Here is a 20,396-nt window from a genome sequence, read left to right on the forward strand (position 1 = left end):
CCACTTGTTAGATTATTTCATTAATATTGTTAAAGACGAACAGCCAGTTATCACAAGAAAAAACAATGGCGACGACAAAATGTCGTTTGAAGAGAAATTGAGAAATTATTACAATCCTCTACATTTAGAATCGTATTTTCAAGAAAATGAATTAGAAAATGCACCTGAATTTAACGACGGAAGACGTTATGGCGATGATTATGATATAGACATTAATAATAATGAAAATTTGTCGGAGTCTTTTGCAAATGATACTAAAGGTATAGCAGAAAATGAATTGACAGCTGACAATGAACTTGAAGACTCAAAATCAATGGAAAATGCTGATATAAATAAAGATATAGAAATACAAAATACAAAACTATCAGTCGAAAATACAAATACGGAACTACCAGGCCTTGAAATACAAAATAAACCGCAAGTTTCAATACAATTACGGAATACAATACAATCACAAATTACAAATGGCGGCTTGACACGAAATACTTCTTCACTAGGAAAGACAGATGACAGTATGAAAGTAGGTGATGAAATAGCAACGGAAAAAATTGGGCTTTTGGAAAATCGTAAGAAATTGAGCGATAATAATGATTTTGTTGATGAATCTTTAATTAAGAAAGGTGTAGATGGCTCTAAAGATAAAGTTTTGAAAAATAATACGAATAAAGTACGAGAAATTGATGTAGAAATTAATAAAAATGATAGTGGTGTTAAGTTAAATTGTATTACAACAGCCAAAAGTGACGAAAACAATACTGATTGTAACTGTAAGCCTGACTTTCTTAAACTAATGAATACGAAACAATCTGCACCAAGTGACCGTAGAAGAAATATTTTAATTCAATTTATTATAGGTAATAAATAGTTTAATAAATATTTGCTTTGTTTTTTTTTTCAACCTATCGTCAGCGCCATCTATTGATGAGTAGCAGTACGGTTAAGGTTTTTCACAAAATGGCCGATTTTATAGTTTGTACGCGACGTTTTTTAATTTTGAGTTTTAAACAGTTTTCAAGTCCTTCATGCACAAAGCTACGCGGATCACCGCTAGTTAAAGACTTTTGTCATTTTTTAAAGACACACTAAGAATTGCTCCTGTGACGCGGGGACAGCATACAAACAATCAAAGACAAAAGTACAATCCCGAAACAATTATTTGTAGATGCCCAAATGTTTGTTCCGTGTGGGAATCGAACCCACGACCTCCCGACGCAATGATAGCGGCGTGGCGATCTAAACCACTGCGCCACGGATGAAATTTAGTCTCAATCACAGAAAATATTATAAAAGTTAGTTCGAAGTCGGATCAAACCGCTAGTTATTTATAAAAACACTGAAATAACATTAAAACTTAGTACTTAAACTTTCTTATACTTACAAAGTTTATAGTGGTTAGATATAGAACTTATTCCAAACTTAGCTCATTAGTACAAAGTTAAAACACGATAGATAGTATTTTGAAAACGGCCATAAATGGGCCGGTAAAAGATACATAAAATTTTAAATTTCACAGTGCAGGGACATCAATAGGTCATTGACACTGACCCTCTATTGCAGTTCTATTTATATCTTTTATACCTTTTCGCTTTTATTTGCTTTTAAATAAATAAATTAGCTTCTTTCCCGCGACTTGGTCCGCGTGAAATGGTTTGAGGGAAAAAGTTTGTTGTGTTACACCTGTTTATTAAAACCTATATTATAGCAGGGAGCTAATGATTAGATTATCCACCAGCCGTCAAACTAACTCTCACACTTGTAAATTTTATCTATGCTACTGATATTATAAAGCTGAAGAGTTTGTTTGTTTGTTTGAACGCGCTAATCTCAGAAACTACTGGTCCGATTGGAAAAATTCTTTCGGTGTTATATAGCCCTATTATCGAGGAAGGCTAAAGGGTACATATCATCACGCTACAACCAATAGGAGCAGAGCAGCAGTAAAAAATGTTACAAAAACGGGGAACCTTTCAACCCATTCTCTCTTATGTGACGCAAGCGAAGTTGCGTGGGTCAGTTAGTAATGTATAATTTATCACAAAATAACTAACAAACAGGGCTTGTCCGACCCTTATTTATAAGCAATGAAACTGGTTCTAAGTAACAAAACTATTTTCGTCTCGCATCTATTTTTACAAAGACCTGTGTACTAAACCCAAGGCACTGTAAGTAGTAGATCTAAAATAGACTAGGCCCTAAGTATGTGGTCTAACCAGTCCCACAAATAAAAGATGTAACACTCTCGTTTTCATTACTTTAGAAATGGTTTCCATTATCTGTCAAAACGATAATCGCCATTTTGAAAATGATAGGATTAACGAAAAATTATTAAACTTATACTCGTAAAAGGATCATCCAAAATCACTGTGTAATTATTTTTCGTTAATATTAATTCGATCCCAACGAAAATACGATATTAGTGACCTATATTAAATCAAATTAAATGTGTTGTTGTCAAAAAGAGTACCTAGCTATTTTGACTGGTAGTCATAATCTAACTTAATATGAGTTATTGACGAAAAAATGTGTTTCAAATGGTGCACATTAATATTAGTGTATTTATTTAAAAAAATATATTTGGTGTTAAAGATATTATGTAAGCACCTATTGTCAGCTTCAAAAGTCGCTACACACCTTTCTGAAAACCTATATTCCGAAGAATAGATACATAATATTCCATCGAAAATACCTTTAATTTCAACTAATACAATCAGATTTTGTTCAGATACTTAAAAATATCGTAATTTTGAATATTTTAAGTTGTTAAACGACTTTTATTCCATACCCAGAACATAAAAAAAAGTAATTTAAAAAGTCAAACGCGGTCAACTTTTTTTAAAGTTGGCGTAAATGACATTTTAAAAACAAAGTTGTTGTGTTAAAACAATATGAATGAGTCATAATATTGACTTAGATGTATTTTTTCCTTTTAAACCAGTATTTAATTGCTATGTTGTAGATTTTTTAGGTAAACTAAAGTAAAAATAAAATATAATAACTTAATTGCGGATCTCATGCCTTTAATTGACACCATCAAATTTTTTCTTAAAAAATATTTAGGCAATTTGAAACCCAGCATGATTCATATAAATCAAAACCGTTTAAAATGCGACCCTAACATAAATTACTGAGAAAAACCTTAAAAAATCCCTATTAAAATTAAATAAATGTCTAAAATCAAATTAAAACAGTATTTTTTTTGTTTTTAAATTCTTGGCGTATGACAATGAGTACCGGTCGTGAGGTTTTTTTTTCTTTAAATGCTTGAGGCGATGACAAACCTGTTTCTGCTTTAGTATAATCGCGGCTGCCGTCGAGGCAGTGTGTGTTCAAACTATAAATCGACTTGCAAATTGTTTTCAACATCAGGTACGTAAAATCGTAAACAATATTTATAAATTTGTAACAAAGAACAAATATTTTGAGGTTATATTTTGCATTTGTTTACAAAAACGTGATTTTTTAATTGTAAAATGTAGTTTTTTATGTTTAAGTAAAGAAAACTTTGTTTTAAAATAGTTTCGATATTTTAAAAGTTGAACTTTATTGGCAAATGGCGATGCTACACGATAATAATAAATTATTGTTTATTTTTTCGTATTTGGTTATTAAATTATGCTAATAGATGAAGTTATTGATATTTTAGATTAAATATAGCTATGATACATGTTTTGTTATTATCTTGTCGTAGTAAACTTGAATTGTTAGTTGAAAAAACAAAGAGGTCAAAATGGATTCATTTTACCTACGTGAGATACCTAGGTAATAGGCACATTAAAATTATTAACTCATTGCTATTCTACTGCTGGGCAAGGAATACATCTGAGCCTCTAGTCAAAAAAGGTATATATCAGCTTAGCCTTTCTTCCAAACTATGTTAGAGTCGGCTTCCAGTCTCACTAGTCCTAGTTTCGGGACAGCAAAGTCAAATTACGGGACACGGGACAACGCGCTAAATTCCAGGACAATCCCGGAAATCCCGACCATCTGGCAACCCCTTGGTCTTGAGCCTTCGAGGATTATCAAGGATATATAATACAGCGTCCCCTTGAAGTAATAGTTACATATATAACTTTTTTTAGGGTTCTTAAAAGGTTAAAAACGGTATCCTATTATTAAGCCTCCACTGTCTGTCGGTCCGTATGTCTCCAGACTGTATCTCATAAACCGTAATAGCTAGGACGCTGAAATTTTCACAAATTATGTATACCCTTTGTTAAATACATCCTTATACTAATATCATATAAACGAAAGTTTCTTAACATGGATGGACATAATATTTATTATTACTTTTACACGAAAAAAATGCTGAACGGATTTGAAAGAATTTTGTACAATGGTAGCTTATAACCTGGACTAACAGTTAGGATACTTTTTACCCTGGGAAATCGTTTCACGCAGACAACGTTTCGGGTAGAAGCTAGAAGCTAGTAAAAAAATGGCAGCCGTGACAATGTGTTTTACCCATTCAGATGAATCTTTCAACCTAGCTTTCTAAATTAAGTCAAGGTAAGCAAAGCACGGTATTTCCCGTATAAAATAAGTATCTATCAAGAGATACGAAAGTTTCAAATATTGTTTTAGAAGCTAACTTTTGCTCGAGTGATTTTTTGGTAAAATAAAAAGAGAGAGATAAAAATGATATTTGTGGTATATATTTTTTACTGTATTAACCACCAGTTTCAAACGTACATTTAGCGGCAGTTTATCTATTCAATAGCATTAAAACTCATACAAAAAAACGCTAAATATACTCAGAAACCGGGGGTAAGTCCTTTAAATTGTGCTTTTACATAACTTGTTTCATCTTTTTATTCATTCTGGAAGGCGTTGCAGGATATGAAGATATCCATACTAATATTATAAATGCGAAAGTAGCTCTGTCTGTCTGTCTGCTACTCAATCAAGCCTAAACTACTAAACCAATTTGCATGAAATTTGGTATGGAGATATTTTGTTACCCGAGAAAGGACATAGGTTTATATATCATCACGCTACGACCAAAAGGAGCAGAGTACCAGTAAATAATGTTACAAAAACGGGGAAAAATTTCACCCATTCTCTCTTATTAGACGCAAGCGAAGTTGCGCGGGTCAGCTAGCACTATAATAAATAAATTTAACCCATTTCTGTCCCACTGCTGGGCAAGGGTCTCCTCCCGTAATGAGGGAGGGTTTTGGCCTTGAGATGAAAATATACTACAAGCCGATAATGTTGTAAAAACAGTTCCTAAAGGCAAACGTAGTTCTCACATTATAATTTTGATCAGACGCATTTCAAAAAACTTGTTTTTGAATAAATACAATATGTCTTGAACTCGTATATGCATAGAACCGGAAATTGTGACGTAACGTTTCAGTTAAAGGTCATAGAAATATATCAAGATTTTTGCAATAACATTATTTATCAATTTAAATTTGTTTTTTAAAAAGTTACCAATATTTATTAAGGTTTTAGAAAAGTTTTGATTATTTTTTTGGTCGGGTACAGACAGTATAAAAGTGGCGCTAATTTTTTTTAAAATACTTTTCAAATACGACACATTGATATTTACCCTCTTATTCATAAACACACTATAAACCTATTTTAGTTAAAAACTACTATAATATGTTTTCTCTTTTTCATTTCGCTAAGGAGTGGAAGAAACAAAACACTTTATAAGCCTTTCATAACTTCGTATATTTTTATGAATAAGAGTCGAATACGAAACTAGAAACGAATCTTAACTATATTACTTTTTCTAATTGAAAATAGTAAAAGTAATTGGTGAGTGAAAAGAGTGGCCAGGAGTTTGTTGGCAGCTCTTCTCATTGGCCCTTCCGAACTGGCGGTAAATTCACTCTCTGTATCATTGACTATCGTAAGTGTCAGTAATAGTATTTGATTTCATTTTTCAAATTTGGCGTGAATATTGGCAACACAAATGAAATATCAATAGTCCCAATTAATCTATAAGGTGCAAAAAAAACTTAGCCGAAGTAGGTTTTTTTTTACAATTTCCTGACAAACTCAAGGCGTTATTTCCTAGGTCTACTTTTGCATTTTCTAGCTATACCTACCCCGAGCCATGAGCGCAAGGCGTAATTTAGTATTTTTATTTGTATGCACGGAGTCTGGAACCTCGGGTTAAGGACCTCTATGCATCGGAGAGCACGTAATACCGGTCACAATAAAATGTATTCACACGCGAACATTGGCTTATCTTTATATATATAATTCTTCTGTAAGTGTGTATGTCACTGAACTTCTCTTAAACGACTGACCGATTTTGATATTTTTTTTGTGTGTGTTCAAGGGGATCTGAGAAAGTTTTAGATTCACAAAAAAAAAGTATAGAATATAAAATTCTCGCGTCATACTTTTCGTTGCCATACTCCTCGGAAACGGCTTGACCGATTCTCATGAAATTTTGTGAGCATATTGAGTAGGTCTGAGAATCGGCCAACATTTATTTTTCATGTGTGACAATATATATTTTTTAATTTACATGGCACTACAACGTTTGCTGGGTCAACTAGTATAATATATAACGACATAATATATTACGCGCAGTTATTTTTACGAAGTTTTATAAGACAGCAGGTTTACTCCCGATAGTATCGAGTCGAAAATCAATTTCAATTGGTTCGAACAAATGTCAAATTGTAGTTTTAAATGGAACATGGATAAATCGCGTTTTGTTATTTTATAACTGTAGTGACATAATATAAGGGGAGGCGAGCCTATTGCTGTAAATTACCTGTGTATCAAATTTCGTGAAATACTTTTTATTTCTAATTACTTATCTCTAAGTGTCACACTAACACTGTTAGTTTCTAATAATTTTTAATTAATTTGTTTTTTTTTTCTTATAGTACTGTGTTGTTTTCTTTTTTGTCGTGTGCTATATTAAAGGTTTTGTTAGGGGCAGCTGAAAATCAGTGCTGTGCTTAGCACAGCGTATACTGAGCTGTAGCCCTTTGTTGCACATAAATGTACTGACTAGTTATTAAGTTATGTATTTGTGAAGCCTAAAGCCTTCCTCGATAAATGGGCTATCTAACACTGAAAGAATTTTATAAATCGTACCAGTAGTTCCTGAGATTAGCGCGTTCAAACAAACAAACAAACAAACAAACAAACAAACTCTTCAGCTTTATAATATTAGTATAGGTTAAATTTTGTATCGTCTCGTTAAAATTTTGGTAGGGTTTTAGTTAAATTAAAGTGTTTATTTATATTGCGTCTTGTTTTAAGGTGTTTATAAAATGATGTCATGCTAAGTGAATGACTGTCAAGGGCATAATATTACGACGTTCATTACGAATCAGTATCTATGTTTTAGATACTTTTCAATGTTAGTTAGTTAATTGTTAGTTGTTGCCACTGCTGGGCAAGGATCTCCTCTTAAATTGAGGCCTTGAGTCCACCACGCTGGACAAGTGCGGGTTGGGGACTTAGCATTCCTTCAAGAATTGTTCTAAAGAGTTCTCAGGCATGCATTGCATCACGATGTTTTCCTCCACCGTTATAACAAGTGATATCCTACTAATATTATAAATGCGAAAGTTTGTGAGTAGTTGTGGGTGTTTGTTACTCTTTCACGCAAATACTACTTAACCGATTACATTGAAATTTGGTATGTAAGTAGCTGAAAACCCAGAATAACACATAGGCTTTTTATCTCAGAGTTCGCGAAGGATCGGGATTTACACGGGAAGGCTTTCTACGCAGACGAAATCGCGTGCGACCCCTATTTATGTAGTACAACTAGCTGACCCGGCAAACGTTGCTTTGCCATGTAAAAAAAAATGTGTCACTTAGGTGTATGAAAATAGATGTTGGCCGATTCTCAGACCTAGTCAATACGCTCACAAAATTTCATGAGAATTGGTCAAGCCGTTTCGGAGGAGTATGGCAACGAAAACTGTGACGCGAGAATTTTATATATTAGATAGTAATCGTTTTATAATGCTTTAATTAAAAATATGAAGAATTTTTCCTTTACCCATCGTTTAGTGAAGATATGATATTAAACTGGCATTGTTGGCTAATTGTGGGTTTTCCAACAACACAAACTACAAGGATATCTATACTTATGTCATTTAAAATATTACCCAACATTGTTAACACTAATGGGAAAGTTGCAACATTATTTAATGGTGCATATCTATTATAACCTAATTACTTAATTTATTGCAATATTTTAAGCAACAAAGAACTCATGCTTAAAAGTAAAAGAAAAGAGTTGAAATCTTCACTACATAGTATAAAGCAAAGTCGCTTTTTGCGTCGGTCTCTATGTATGTGCATACATATGTTTGTATGCTTAGATCTTTAAAACTACTCAACGGATTTTAATGCAGTTTTAATAGTGATTCAAGAGAAAGTGTTATGTGAAAAAAAAAACTTACAGTCGAATTGAGAACCTCTTCCTTTTTTTGAAGTCGGTTAAAAACTTGTAATGGTTTTTTTGTAAAATACCTGTTTATCGCGACTGAAGCCGGGGCGGGCCGCTGGTTAGAAAAATAACACACGTTTAATAACATTACTCTTTATACATTTAAGTGTAAAAGTTTTTGGTTAAGTTACGGCTCTACTATTGCGTCGGGAGGTCGTGGCTTCGATTACTACACGGAACAATTATTTGTGCGATCCACAAATAGTTGTTCGGGTCTGGTTCTACTTTGTGTTCGTTGTTTGTTGTCAAAGTCCTCGCGATACAAGAGCAATTCTTAGTGCGGGAGTTGCTTAAAAAAGAAACAAAAAAAAAACAATATTAGTAGGATAAGACAACAATTAATCAAAAATAAAAAATGACCTTGATAATTTGACCTTACACTTGACCTCATGACCTTAACCCTAAAGTCACACAAACACGCTTCCATCCTTTTTTAATTAGCAAATATTTATTTGGTAGATAAACCCAAAAAAATTACAAACTCATAATTTAATTAACACTTTTGAAGATTGTACATTTAACTGCATGGCGCAGTGGTTAAAATGTCACCTTGCATCAATAACCGTAGCACTGCGTGTGTCGGGTTCATATCTCACCCAAGACAAGTATTTGTGTGATGAGTATGGGTACGGCCGGTAGTATATGCGGCTGCCGTGCGTGAGGTCTCGGGTTCGAATCCTGGGTCGGGCCAAAAAGTCTTCCCTGAGCTATCAAATGATATTTATTTATTTTGTTGCAGATTTACAAAGGATGATACAGTAAGAGGATAATAATGACACATAGTATGTTGTTTGTTTGTTTGTGTGTGGTGTTCTTCGCCGCCGCTAGAGGGCAGCAAGGTGAGTCATATGATTTAAATATTTAATCAATATATATTATACTAGCTGACCCGCGCAACTTCGCTTGCGTCCAATAAGAGAGAATGGGTGAATTTTTTCCCCGTTTTTGTAACATTAATTACTGGTACTCTGCTCCTTTTGGTCGTAGCGTGATGATATATAGCCTATGTACTTTCTCGGGTATCAAAATATCTCCATACCAAATTTCATGCAAATTGGTTCAGTAGTTTAGGCGTGATTGAGTAGCAGACAGACAGACAGACAGAGTTACTTTCGCATTTATAATATTAGTATGGATAAAACTCTTCCGTTACTGACTTACTGATGGACAACGCACAGCCGAAACTACTGAGCGTAGAAAAACAGACATTAATTGATATGTAGACGTGGCACAGTGGTTTAGGTCTGTGGATGTCGTGGGTTCGATTCCCACACGGGACAATTATTTGTGCGTTCCACAAATCATTGTTTCGGGCCTAGTTGTACTTTGTGTCCGTTGTTTGTATGTTTGTAAAATTCCCCGCGACACAAGAGTAATTCTTAATGCGGGAATTGTCAAAAAAATTTTGTGACCTTATATTTCCAAAATTCCGAAACTCAGAGCCGAGGCTATCAATACGAATTCCCAAATAAAAACCTAAATTGCATTAAACGGAAATCAGAGATGAGACTTTGTGTAATTAATAATTCATGAGCCGTACCGTTAGAGGTAAGTGAATGAGGAAAATATAATGTATTTAATATAACGTTACGTAATCATGATATAACGGGTTTTTTGTACATAATAGTTTGTTGATATGGACTATTAATTATGGTAAAGAAGCTCCTCTTTTTATTGCAAGGTTAATTTAATTATACTATAACTAGCTGTTACCCGCGACTTTATCCGCCACCTTAATTTTTCCATTATGCGTCATTTTCCCGGGATAAAAAATAGCCTATGTCCTTTCTCGGGTATCAAAATATCTCCATACCAAATTTCATACAAATTAGTTCAGTAGTTTAGGAGTGATTGAGTAATAGACAGACAGATATAGTATGCACTAGCTGACTTGTGCGGCTCCGCTCGCGTGTAGGTATTTCGTCTTGCAGGCTTACTTCCGACAATATCGAGCTGAAAATCAAATTCGATTGGTTTGAACAAATGTCAAATTGTAGTACCTAGTACCTAGTGTGTAATCGTGTAGTAATACTAGTTATCCGTCCTGTGGTTTGGGCTGTGCGTTGATAGATCACTATGTCAGTCATCTTTGAGTAGATATATAGATTGATTAGCACGTGGGTTGGGCAAAAGATTCCATTCGTTGGTGTTTGAACCCTCGATCACTTGTGTGGGAAGCTAAAGTTTTACCAGGCTATCACTGTATCTTAAAAGTGTATAATATGTTATGTTTTCAGAGGGAGAGCCGTGTGTGGAAGGGTATGCTAACACAGCGGGGACTTGCGTCCCATTGGAGCAGTGCAAGTCAGCCAGAGATGATTTTCAGTAAGTTTACCTTTCTTTTTACAGTCAACTATAAAGACATTTTATATTTATTTAATTTCACTCCTTTTTTGGACACAATTAGCTGTATTTTCAGATCTAAGGGAAGGTTCATATTTGACGGAACATACGTCGCTTATTTTCGCGTAACACCACAACAGACAAATGTATAGAAAAACACTCGACCGTTCACACTCAACCGATGATGCGTGCAAAGATCATACAAATTATTACGCCCGACGCATCTTCCGTCAGATATGAACCTTCCCTAAGACATAATAAGTCGCTACTTGAAAAATTTCTTATATTGACGCTAAAACAAATTATTTAAGAGGAGCTCGTGGCTTAGTGTGCAACAGCCGCACTGATCGATCTCTGAGGTTAAGCTACGCTTGCCGAGGTTGTTCTGTGGATGGGTGACCATCTTATACATATCGAGTTCCTCCGTGTTTCGGAAGGCACGTTAAATTGTGGATCCTGGCTGCTATTTTCGAAGATCTTCGACAGTCGTTAACAGTAGTCAGAAGCTTGAAAGTCTGACAACCAGTCTTACCCCCTCGGTAAGACTGGTTGTATCGTATCGTGTTATTACCCAAGTAACTGGGTTGTGGAGGTCAGATAGACAGTCGCTGCATGTAAAACACTGGTATCCAGCTGCATCCGGTGAGACTGGAAGCCGACTCCGACATAGTTTGGAACAAAGGCTAAGCTAATATTTTTTTTTTCTCTACAGAAAGAGCGGTATCCGTCCCACATTTTGTTCTCACAACACATTCGGCGGTTCGCTCGTGTGTTGTCGCGACGGCTCCAATATACTGACCAACCCTTTCAACACGAAGAACACGGAGTAAGTTCATTGTGATAGTATCTAACTACAAAACTGCTCAACACGTTTTAGATGTTTTTTGTTAATTTTTTTTTGATCTAGCCTAAAAAAGTATTAACATATTTTGTAGAAGTGTAGGAAAATTTAAGATAATCTTTAGAATAGTCTTAAAGCCGTACATAATCTTATCTTATCTTATCTTACCAACCACGCCATAGAAGCAAGCAATCAGAAATATTGTCTTTCGAAAATTATATTTGAACGATAGAAAAATCTCCTTAATAAAATATGTTGTTTCCAGTCGTCCCGTTTGGAGCACTGCTAATAAGGACGGAAGAAGAGTCAGCGAAAGGAGTAAGTAATTTACATTGTTTGTAAAAAACATTTAAAAAATCCCTTACAAAAACTTAATTTTCCTTTAAAAAGTAATAAATCTTACTAATATTATAAAACCGAAGAGTTTGTTTGTTTGTTTGAACGCGCTAATATCAGAAACTACTGGTCAGATTTGAAAAATTCTTTCAGTGTTAGATAGTTCATTTATTGAGGAAGAAAAATTTTCTCCGTTTTTGTAACATTTTTTATTGCTACTCTGTTCCTATTGGTCGTAGCGTGATGATATATAGCCTTTTACCTTCCTCGATAAATACTATCTAACACTGAATTTTTCAAATCTGACCAGTAGTTCCTGAGCAGTGTTGGGTCAATCAACTAATTTTTTCAATCAATTGATTATTCATGACTAATTTAGTCATGAATTATTTAGTCATGATTGAATTAATCATGAGTAAAAATAATAATCATAATCATGATTGAATAAATTAGTCATCAATCATTTAATGATTAAATGACTGATGACTAATTCATTGTATTTTTGTATGACGATTAAACTAAAAAAAATAAGTCAGGTGACTTAATTTTAGTTTAATTGAACACATCTATAAAACTATAACTGATCACCACCTTAAGTTGACTGAAAGAAGATAATTCCATTATTTATAAAATTTGATTTTCAAAACGCGTAGTTTTTAAAAGCAATTTAAATTATTTTAATCTAAATTAGCCCGACTTATTTTTGCAAATGTGTACCTGTGTAAATTAAAAAAAAATAAACTGATTCTGTTGTAAAACTAGCTTTAATTAAAAACCTGTGATTAACAAATCAACATTCATGGAACATAGACTTGAAAAGCTTAGTTTTATTTAACTATTATTTTTAGTCATTAAAATTTTAGTCATGATTGAATAACTAACACTAACACTAATTAATCATCAATCACGACTCATGATTGAATTTTTTTAGTCATTATTCATTAGTCATGAATAAATAATTTAATCTTAATCATCAATCATCAATCAAACTAAATTTTGCCCAACACTGTTCCTGAGATTAGCGCGTTCAAACAAACAAACAAACTCTTCAGCTTTATAATATTAGTATAGAAGTAAAGTCTATCTATCTCGCTCTCTTCCTAGAGTGTGAGGAGTACAGCCGAGGAGTGATAGAGAAGGTAGACTACATCCCGCTCATCCCGGAGCCGGAGACGCTGTCCATATCGGCGGCTAAGTGTGACTACACGGGAGTCGAACTTATCATCGGCGGAGAGAATGCCCAGACTGGGGAATTTCCACATATGGTGATTATTTGCTTTTGTGTGTTTTAATATTTTAGATTGTTTTTTTATCTGAAAGGTTTTTAAAGGCAAAGGTTTTGTAAAATTTGCTTAAGTTTTTTTTGGATTTTCAGTGTATTATTTACTTACGGGTCTACACGTTACTACAACGGGTCTTATACGCGATTGAAAAAAGGTTAGGTTACCATATTTGATGGGTGATCAAATAAGGTATCCAACCTTTAAATTTTCAATCGCGCATTATAATATTATGTGAACTATGTAGTCGCGAGAGTTAAAAAACGTTACATGAAAGTTAGTTCAAATTTATTTCATACTAGCTGACCCGCGCAACTTCGCTTGCGTCACATAAGAGAGAATGGGTCAAAATTTTCCCCGTTTTTGTAACATTTTTTACCAGTACTCTGCTCCTATTGGTCGTAGCGTGATGACATATAGCCTATAGCCTTCCTCGATAAATGGACTATCTAACACTGAAAGAATTTTTCAAATCGGACCAGTAGTTCCTGAGATTAGCGCGTTCAAACAAACAAACAATCAAACAATCAAACAATCAAACAATCAAACAAACAATCAAACAATCAAACAATCAAACAAACAAACAAACTCTTCAGCTTTATAATATTATTTCATATTCAGGCAGCAATAGGCTGGGCGGACTTCCTGGGCGGCTACAAGTTCAAGTGCGGCGGCAGCGTGATATCTCCGCGCTACGTGCTCACGGCGGGGCACTGCACCAGCGACGCGCGGGACTCCACCACCAGGGGCGCCGAGCCCGTCGTCGTGCGCCTCGGAGACCAGAACATTGATAACAGCGTTAGAGACGGCGCTAATCCTATTGATGTGAGTGGTAACCCTAGTAACTTAAGTTGGTGACAACCCTAGTAATTTAAGTTGGTGACAGCCCTAGTGATTGAAGTTGGTGACAACCCTAGTAATTTAAGTTGGCGACAGCCCTAATAATGTAAGTTGGTGACAGCCCTAGTAACTTAAGTTGGTGACAGCCCTAGTAATGTAAGTTGGTGACAACCCTAGAGGAGTAGTATGCTGGTGACACCCCTGGATATGTAAGTATGGGTCGGTAGCGAGGTGTAGGGCTGGCACAAGTTCAAGTGCGGCGGCAGCGTGATATCGCCGCGCTACGTGCTCACGGCGGGGCACTGCACCAGCGACGCGCGGGACTCCACCACGAGGGGCGCCGAGCCCGTCGTCGTGCGCCTCGGAGACCAGAACATTGATAACAGCGTTAGAGACGGCGCTAATCCTATTGATGTGAGTGGTAACCCTAGTAACTTAAGTTGGTGACAACCCTAGTAATTTAAGTTGGTGACAGCCCTAGTGATTGAAGTTGGTGACAACCCTAGTAATTTAAGTTGGCGACAGCCCTAATAATGTAAGTTGGTGACAGCCCTAGTAACTTAAGTTGGTGACAGCCCTAGTAATGTAAGTTGGTGACAACCCTAGAGGAGTAGTATGCTGGTGACACCCCTGGATATGTAAGTATGAGTCGGTAACGAGGTGTAGGGCTGGCACAAGTTCAAGTGCGGCGGCAGCGTGATATCGCCGCGCTACGTGCTCACGGCGGGGCACTGCACCAGCGACGCGCGGGACTCCACCACGAGGGGCGCCGAGCCCGTCGTCGTGCGCCTCGGAGACCAGAACATTGATAACAGCGTTAGAGACGGCGCTAATCCTATTGATGTGAGTGGTAACCCTAGTAACTTAAGTTGGTGACAACCCTAGTAATTTAAGTTGGTGACAGCCCTAGTAACTTAAGTTGGTGACAACCCTAGTAACTTAAGTTGGTGACAACCCTAGTAATTTAAGTTGGTGACAACCCTAGTAATTTAAGTTGGTGACAGCCCTAGTATTAAGTGTTGGTGACAACCCTTGGGGAGTAGTATGCTGGTGACAACCCTGAAAAAGTTCATTGGTGACACCCCTGGATATGTAAGTATGAGTCGGTAGCGAGGTGTAGGGCTGGCACAAGTTCAAGTGCGGCGGCAGCGTGATATCTCCGCGCTACGTGCTCACGGCGGGGCACTGCACCAGCGACGCGCGGGACTCCACCACGAGGGGCGCCGAGCCCGTCGTCGTGCGCCTCGGAGACCAGAACATTGATAACAGCGTTAGAGACGGCGCCAACCCTATAGATGTGAGTGATGACTCTAGTGACCTAAGTTGGTGACAACCCTAGTAACTTAAGTTGGTGACAGCCCTAGTGATTGAAGTTGGTGACAACCCTAGTAATTTAAGTTGGTGACAACCCTAGTGATTGAAGTTGGTGACAGCCCTAGTAGCTAAAGTTGGTGACAGCCCTAGTAATGTAAGTTGGTGACAACCCTAGTAATCTAAGTTGGTGACAACCCTAGTAATTTAAGTTGGTGACAGCCCTAGTAACGTAAGTTGGTGACAATCCTAGAGGAGTAGTATGCTGGTGACAACCTTGAAAAAGTACATTGGTGACACCCCTGGATATGTAAGTATGAGTCGGTAACAAGGTGTAGGGCTGGCACAAGTTCAAGTGCGGCGGCAGCGTGATATCGCCGCGCTACGTGCTCACGGCGGGGCACTGCACCAGCGACGCGCGGGACTCCACCACGAGGGGCGCCGAGCCCGTCGTCGTGCGCCTCGGAGACCAGAACATTGATAACAGCGTTAGAGACGGTGCCAACCCTATAGATGTGAGTGATGATCCTAGTGATTAAAGTCGGTGACAACCCTAGTAATTTAAGTTGGTGACAACCCTAGTGATTGAAGTTGTCGACAGCCCTAGTAATGAAATTTGGTGACAACCCTAGTAATGTAAGTTGGTGACAACTCTAGTAATTTAAGTTGGTGACAATCCTAGAGAAGTATGCTGTTAACGACTCTAGTCGTGTAAATTGGTGCCAACCCTGAAATTGTATGTAATTGGTTAATAAATACCTTATTAACTTAAGCTGGTGACAACTCTTAACAAGTGTGTCTGACCTGTCATCTATTTTATTTTCTGGGTCATTTTTGGGAGTATTTTAAAGCTTTGTTTAGATTGAAGGTATTTGTCTCGTGGTATTAATAAAGTGACATTTTAATTCTAAGTCGGTTTTTCAAAGAACTACAACTATAACACGTTGTGCTTTGAAGTCGATTTTTCGTGACAGTTATTTGACAGATATAAACCAATGACAGGCTTTGAATTCTGTTTTCCTACGTACTATAGAAAATGTAAGTTTTGACGTCTGTTTTTTGTGACAATTATTTGTCAATTACATTTTCAATAGAATATTTAGTGAGCAGTGATAGCCGAGTGGTATAAATTGACACCTCCCACGCAAGTGGTCGCTGGTTCGAACCGAAGGCAACACACCAATGACTTTTCGAAGTTATGTGTGTTTCAGAAATAATTATCACACGCTCCAACGGTGAAGGAAAACATCGTGAGGAAACCTTGCATGCCTAAAAATTTGTTTAATACATTTATTGAGGGTATGCAAAGTCCCCAACCCGCACTTGGCCAGCGTGTTGGACTCAAAGCCTAACCCCTCCCTCATTACGGGAGGAGACCCTTGCCCAGCAGTGGGCCATTAATGGGTTAAATTATTATTTTTATTTTTTTTATTTAGCCTGTTTCTGTGTCCCACTGCTGAGTTTCATATAGTTTCATGTTAAATTTATTATTTTTATTTATTTATTCACCCAGGTGCCAATCCGCAACATAATCCGTCACCCAGAGTACCGTCCCCCGAAGGTGTACAACGACATCGCGCTGCTAGAACTGGCGACCGACGTGTCTTTCCGTAACGGTATCAGAGCCGCGTGTCTGTGGAACAAGCGGGACTTCCCCGGGTATGAGAAGGTCATAGCTACGGGGTGGGGAGTCACTGATACACGTGAGTACCCGGTTGTGTAAGGTTAAGGAAGTTGTTTTCTGATCCCCATGTCGTAATTTTTTATTTATTTATTTTTTTATTTTTAAAAAGACAACTCCCGCACTAAGAATTGCTCTTGTGTCGCGGGGACTTTTACAAACATACAAACAACGGACACAAAGCACAACCAGACCCGAAACAATTATTTGTGGATCGCACAAATAATTGTCCCGTGCGGGAATCGAACCCACGACCTCCCGTTGCAGTGGTTTCGGCGTGGCGACCTAAACCACTACGCCACGGAGGACGGATTTTTAATTATTCGTATATACGTCGGCATAGTGTGTGTACTCAGTGAAATGCCTATGTAATTCTCTAGAGCCCACTTTTTTATAATTTTACACATTTATTATTTTACTGTACATTTCATTCAAAATTGGTATGTGCTTGTATTAATGTGAAAAAACATGAATAAAATAAAAAAACATACGTTCGCTTATTTTAAAACTATATTTTGCAGCCGAGGTCTAACTTGGCTAGCGTTTGGTAGCAAACTCAGAACCAATTTTTGCATATAACATTTAAAGTCAAAGATTACAAAACAATTTCATTATAATGTAATTCATAAACGAGAACTAGCCAAGTCAGACCGTAGGCAGCAATATATCCTAAACAATCCGTTACAGCTCTTCACAATTAATTTTAGGACTTGTTACCCATTTTGATATTTGGTCTGTTGTCAAATCATCAACCAACTTTGGCTCTCATTACGTTTTTGATGTGATATAATTAATATTTGTATGTATGTAAAATTGCAGGTACACGTGAAACATCGAACGAGTTAAAGAAGGTCTCTCTGTCGATCTTCAACAACCGCGAGTGCGACAAGTTGTTGGAGAACGAGCACAGCAGGAAGTTCCACGGAGTCGTGGAGACGCAGATGTGCGCAGGCGAGCTGCGGGGCGGCGTCGATACTTGCCAGGTGATGCTCTTTATATAGAGTACTAGCTGACCCGCGCAACTTCGCTTGCGTCACATAAGAAAGAATGGGTCAGAATTTTCCATGTTTTTGTAACACTTTTTACTGTTACCTACTCTGCTCCTATTGGTCGTAGCGTGATGATATAAAATATGCTTTTTTTTTCATGAAAAATATTCTCAAAATTATTTATACCTATCTCTTAGTATAACGAAGTCGCACTAAGGCATATCCGCCATTAAAACAGTTGCCATGGCAACGGAATTTTGTTGATTCAATGTCATTATAATGTTGATTTTTCGCGACTTCGTTGAATTTTCTGAATTTTCCCGGGAAATGCGTCATTTTCCCGGGGTAAAAAGTAGCCTATGTCCTTTCTCGGATATCAAAATATCTCCATACCAAATTTCATGCAAATTGGTTCAGTAGTTTAGACGTGATTGAGTAGCAGACAGACAGACAGACAGACAGACAGACAGACAGACAGAGTTACTTTCGCATTTATAATATTAAGTATGGATATCTAATATATAAAATTCTCGTCACAGTTTTCGTTACCATACTCCTCCGAAACGGCTTGACCGATACTCATGAAATTTTGTGAGCATATTGAGTAGGTCTGAGAATCGGCCAACATCTATTTTTTAAACCCCTAAGTGACACTATTTTTTTTTATTTATATGGCAAAACAACGTTTGCCGGGTCAGCTAGTATATATAGATAGTAACTATAAGATAGCTTATCAGATGGAATTCTGACAATTGTATGCAAAAATACAGATGACTTGAGAAATTCTTTCATACTTTGAAGTCGGTGTAAGAGCAAAGTAACTGTTCTGTCAGGCAATTGTTGTATCCTACATGTAGTTACAGATATTTAGATTAGGAGTGTAAAAGTAGTAGAGAAATCTGGCTTTAACTTGATTGAGTCCAGTGATGATTCTTAATCGACGAATTGTGGCGAAAACAACTTAAAAAAAAATTGAGTTTTAAATAACTATTGTGCATTTTTATGTCGGTTACGTCTTTAAATTTGGCTGTCTTAAATACACAGTAAAGATTATTAACTTTCAAAATATTTTAGAGATATTTTTTTCGGTTTAAGTATGGTTAAGTAACTATAACGCGGACGCTTTATAGATGAGTGACCGCTTGGTTAAGAGTACACACTTAATATTCAAAATATTCACATCATCTTTGTCCCCAGGGTGACTCCGGGTCTCCATTGCAAGTGGCGTCCCTGGACAACCAGTGCATCTTCCACATAGCGGGCATCACGTCGGTGGGCAAGCAGTGCGCGCAGAGCGGTCTGCCGGGAGTGTACACCAGAGTGTCCGCTTACTTGGACTGGATCGAGGGACAAGTGTGGCCCGGGGAATAGAACTAATGTATTTTTCGATAATATACGTTTTTACGATAAAATAAGACGTTTTATTTAGATCAATTAAGTATTATGCTTGTTTATTTTACATAAAGGTTGTGTTTTGTAACTAAAAGGTACTTATATTTTCCAAAAAAGTATTTATAAAAATGACACCCCATTTTTGCTTCTACACCTAAGATATTGTAAAATATACCTAAAAAGCAACTGAATTTTGTAAGACAGTGTTAAGGAATGGATAAATTCTCTTAAAATCTAGCCTGTAAGTAATTTTTCTTATATGTTTCCATTTAATTCTTCGTCTATCATGATCTCAAATAGTAGGTATTACGTCGGTGGGCAAGCAGTGCGCGCAGAGCGGTCTGCCGGGAGTGTACACCAGAGTGTCGGCCTACTTGGACTGGATCGAGGGACAAGTGTGGCCCGGGGAATAGGGCTTATAAGCAAAAATAAATGTGTGTGTAAAAGAGTGATTTCATTCATATCTTTTTCCATAAAAATAGGTTCTTGCTGTAAGAAAGTAGGTTTCTTTTGAAGAATAGCAAGAAAATTGGTATGCTGCAATGTTATATTCTAATTTTGCAAAAAAGATTTGCATTTCTGTAAAATACATTTGAGATCTCCTAAAAAATAAATTTAAATGGATTTAATATCAAGTATTCAAAGAACCAAGTTTTAAAAATATTACCTTGGAGTATGCACTTGTACGAAATTACATTTTGAGTATATAAAGAGATAGGTACTAAAAATTTACAGTTGATTAAATACGTAGATGTCTATAAAATGACGCCTTTTTCGCATATGGGTAAGCAGAGACCAAAGAACGCCACTTGGTACGATCCTTACAAACTTCCCTTGCCTCATTCACATACATACATGTTGTCATACAGGACCGTCGGTTACGAGTAGCACCTGACCTTTTTACAACACATCACCGATATGATCTGTGTATGTCTTTCTAGGGCGT

At 36.7% G+C, this 20,396-nt stretch overlaps 1 protein-coding gene across 1 annotated transcript; it reads left to right on the top strand.

Annotated features, from left to right (window-relative positions):
- The first annotated feature begins 3,238 nt into the window (after window positions 1–3,238).
- On the top strand, window positions 3,239–19,437 carry LOC142985423 (venom protease-like). Its single transcript, XM_076133583.1, has 10 exons — window positions 3,239–3,366; window positions 9,177–9,276; window positions 10,675–10,762; window positions 11,493–11,606; window positions 11,887–11,939; window positions 13,062–13,222; window positions 13,859–14,062; window positions 16,902–17,091; window positions 17,889–18,052; window positions 19,256–19,437. Exons 2-10 carry the CDS (start codon window positions 9,210–9,212, stop codon window positions 19,427–19,429), a joined length of 1,215 nt encoding a protein of 404 aa, XP_075989698.1. The 5' UTR covers window positions 3,239–3,366; window positions 9,177–9,209; the 3' UTR covers window positions 19,430–19,437.
- The last annotated feature ends 959 nt before the right edge of the window (window positions 19,438–20,396 follow it).

The sequence above is a fragment of the Anticarsia gemmatalis genome, chromosome 30, assembly GCF_050436995.1.
Source record: "Anticarsia gemmatalis isolate Benzon Research Colony breed Stoneville strain chromosome 30, ilAntGemm2 primary, whole genome shotgun sequence".
Taxonomy (NCBI): Eukaryota; Metazoa; Arthropoda; class Insecta; order Lepidoptera; family Erebidae; genus Anticarsia; species Anticarsia gemmatalis.

Bases quoted from the DNA above. Each gene is read 5' to 3' on its own strand.
- LOC142985423 (XM_076133583.1), top strand. From the start codon at position 9,210: ATGACACATAGTATGTTGTTTGTTTGTTTGTGTGTGGTGTTCTTCGCC. The intron at 11,607-11,886 runs GTAAGTTCATTG...TGTTGTTTCCAG, and splicing joins TTCAACACGAAGAACACGGA to TCGTCCCGTTTGGAGCACTG. The intron at 14,063-16,901 runs GTGAGTGGTAAC...TTATTCACCCAG, and splicing joins ACGGCGCTAATCCTATTGAT to GTGCCAATCCGCAACATAAT.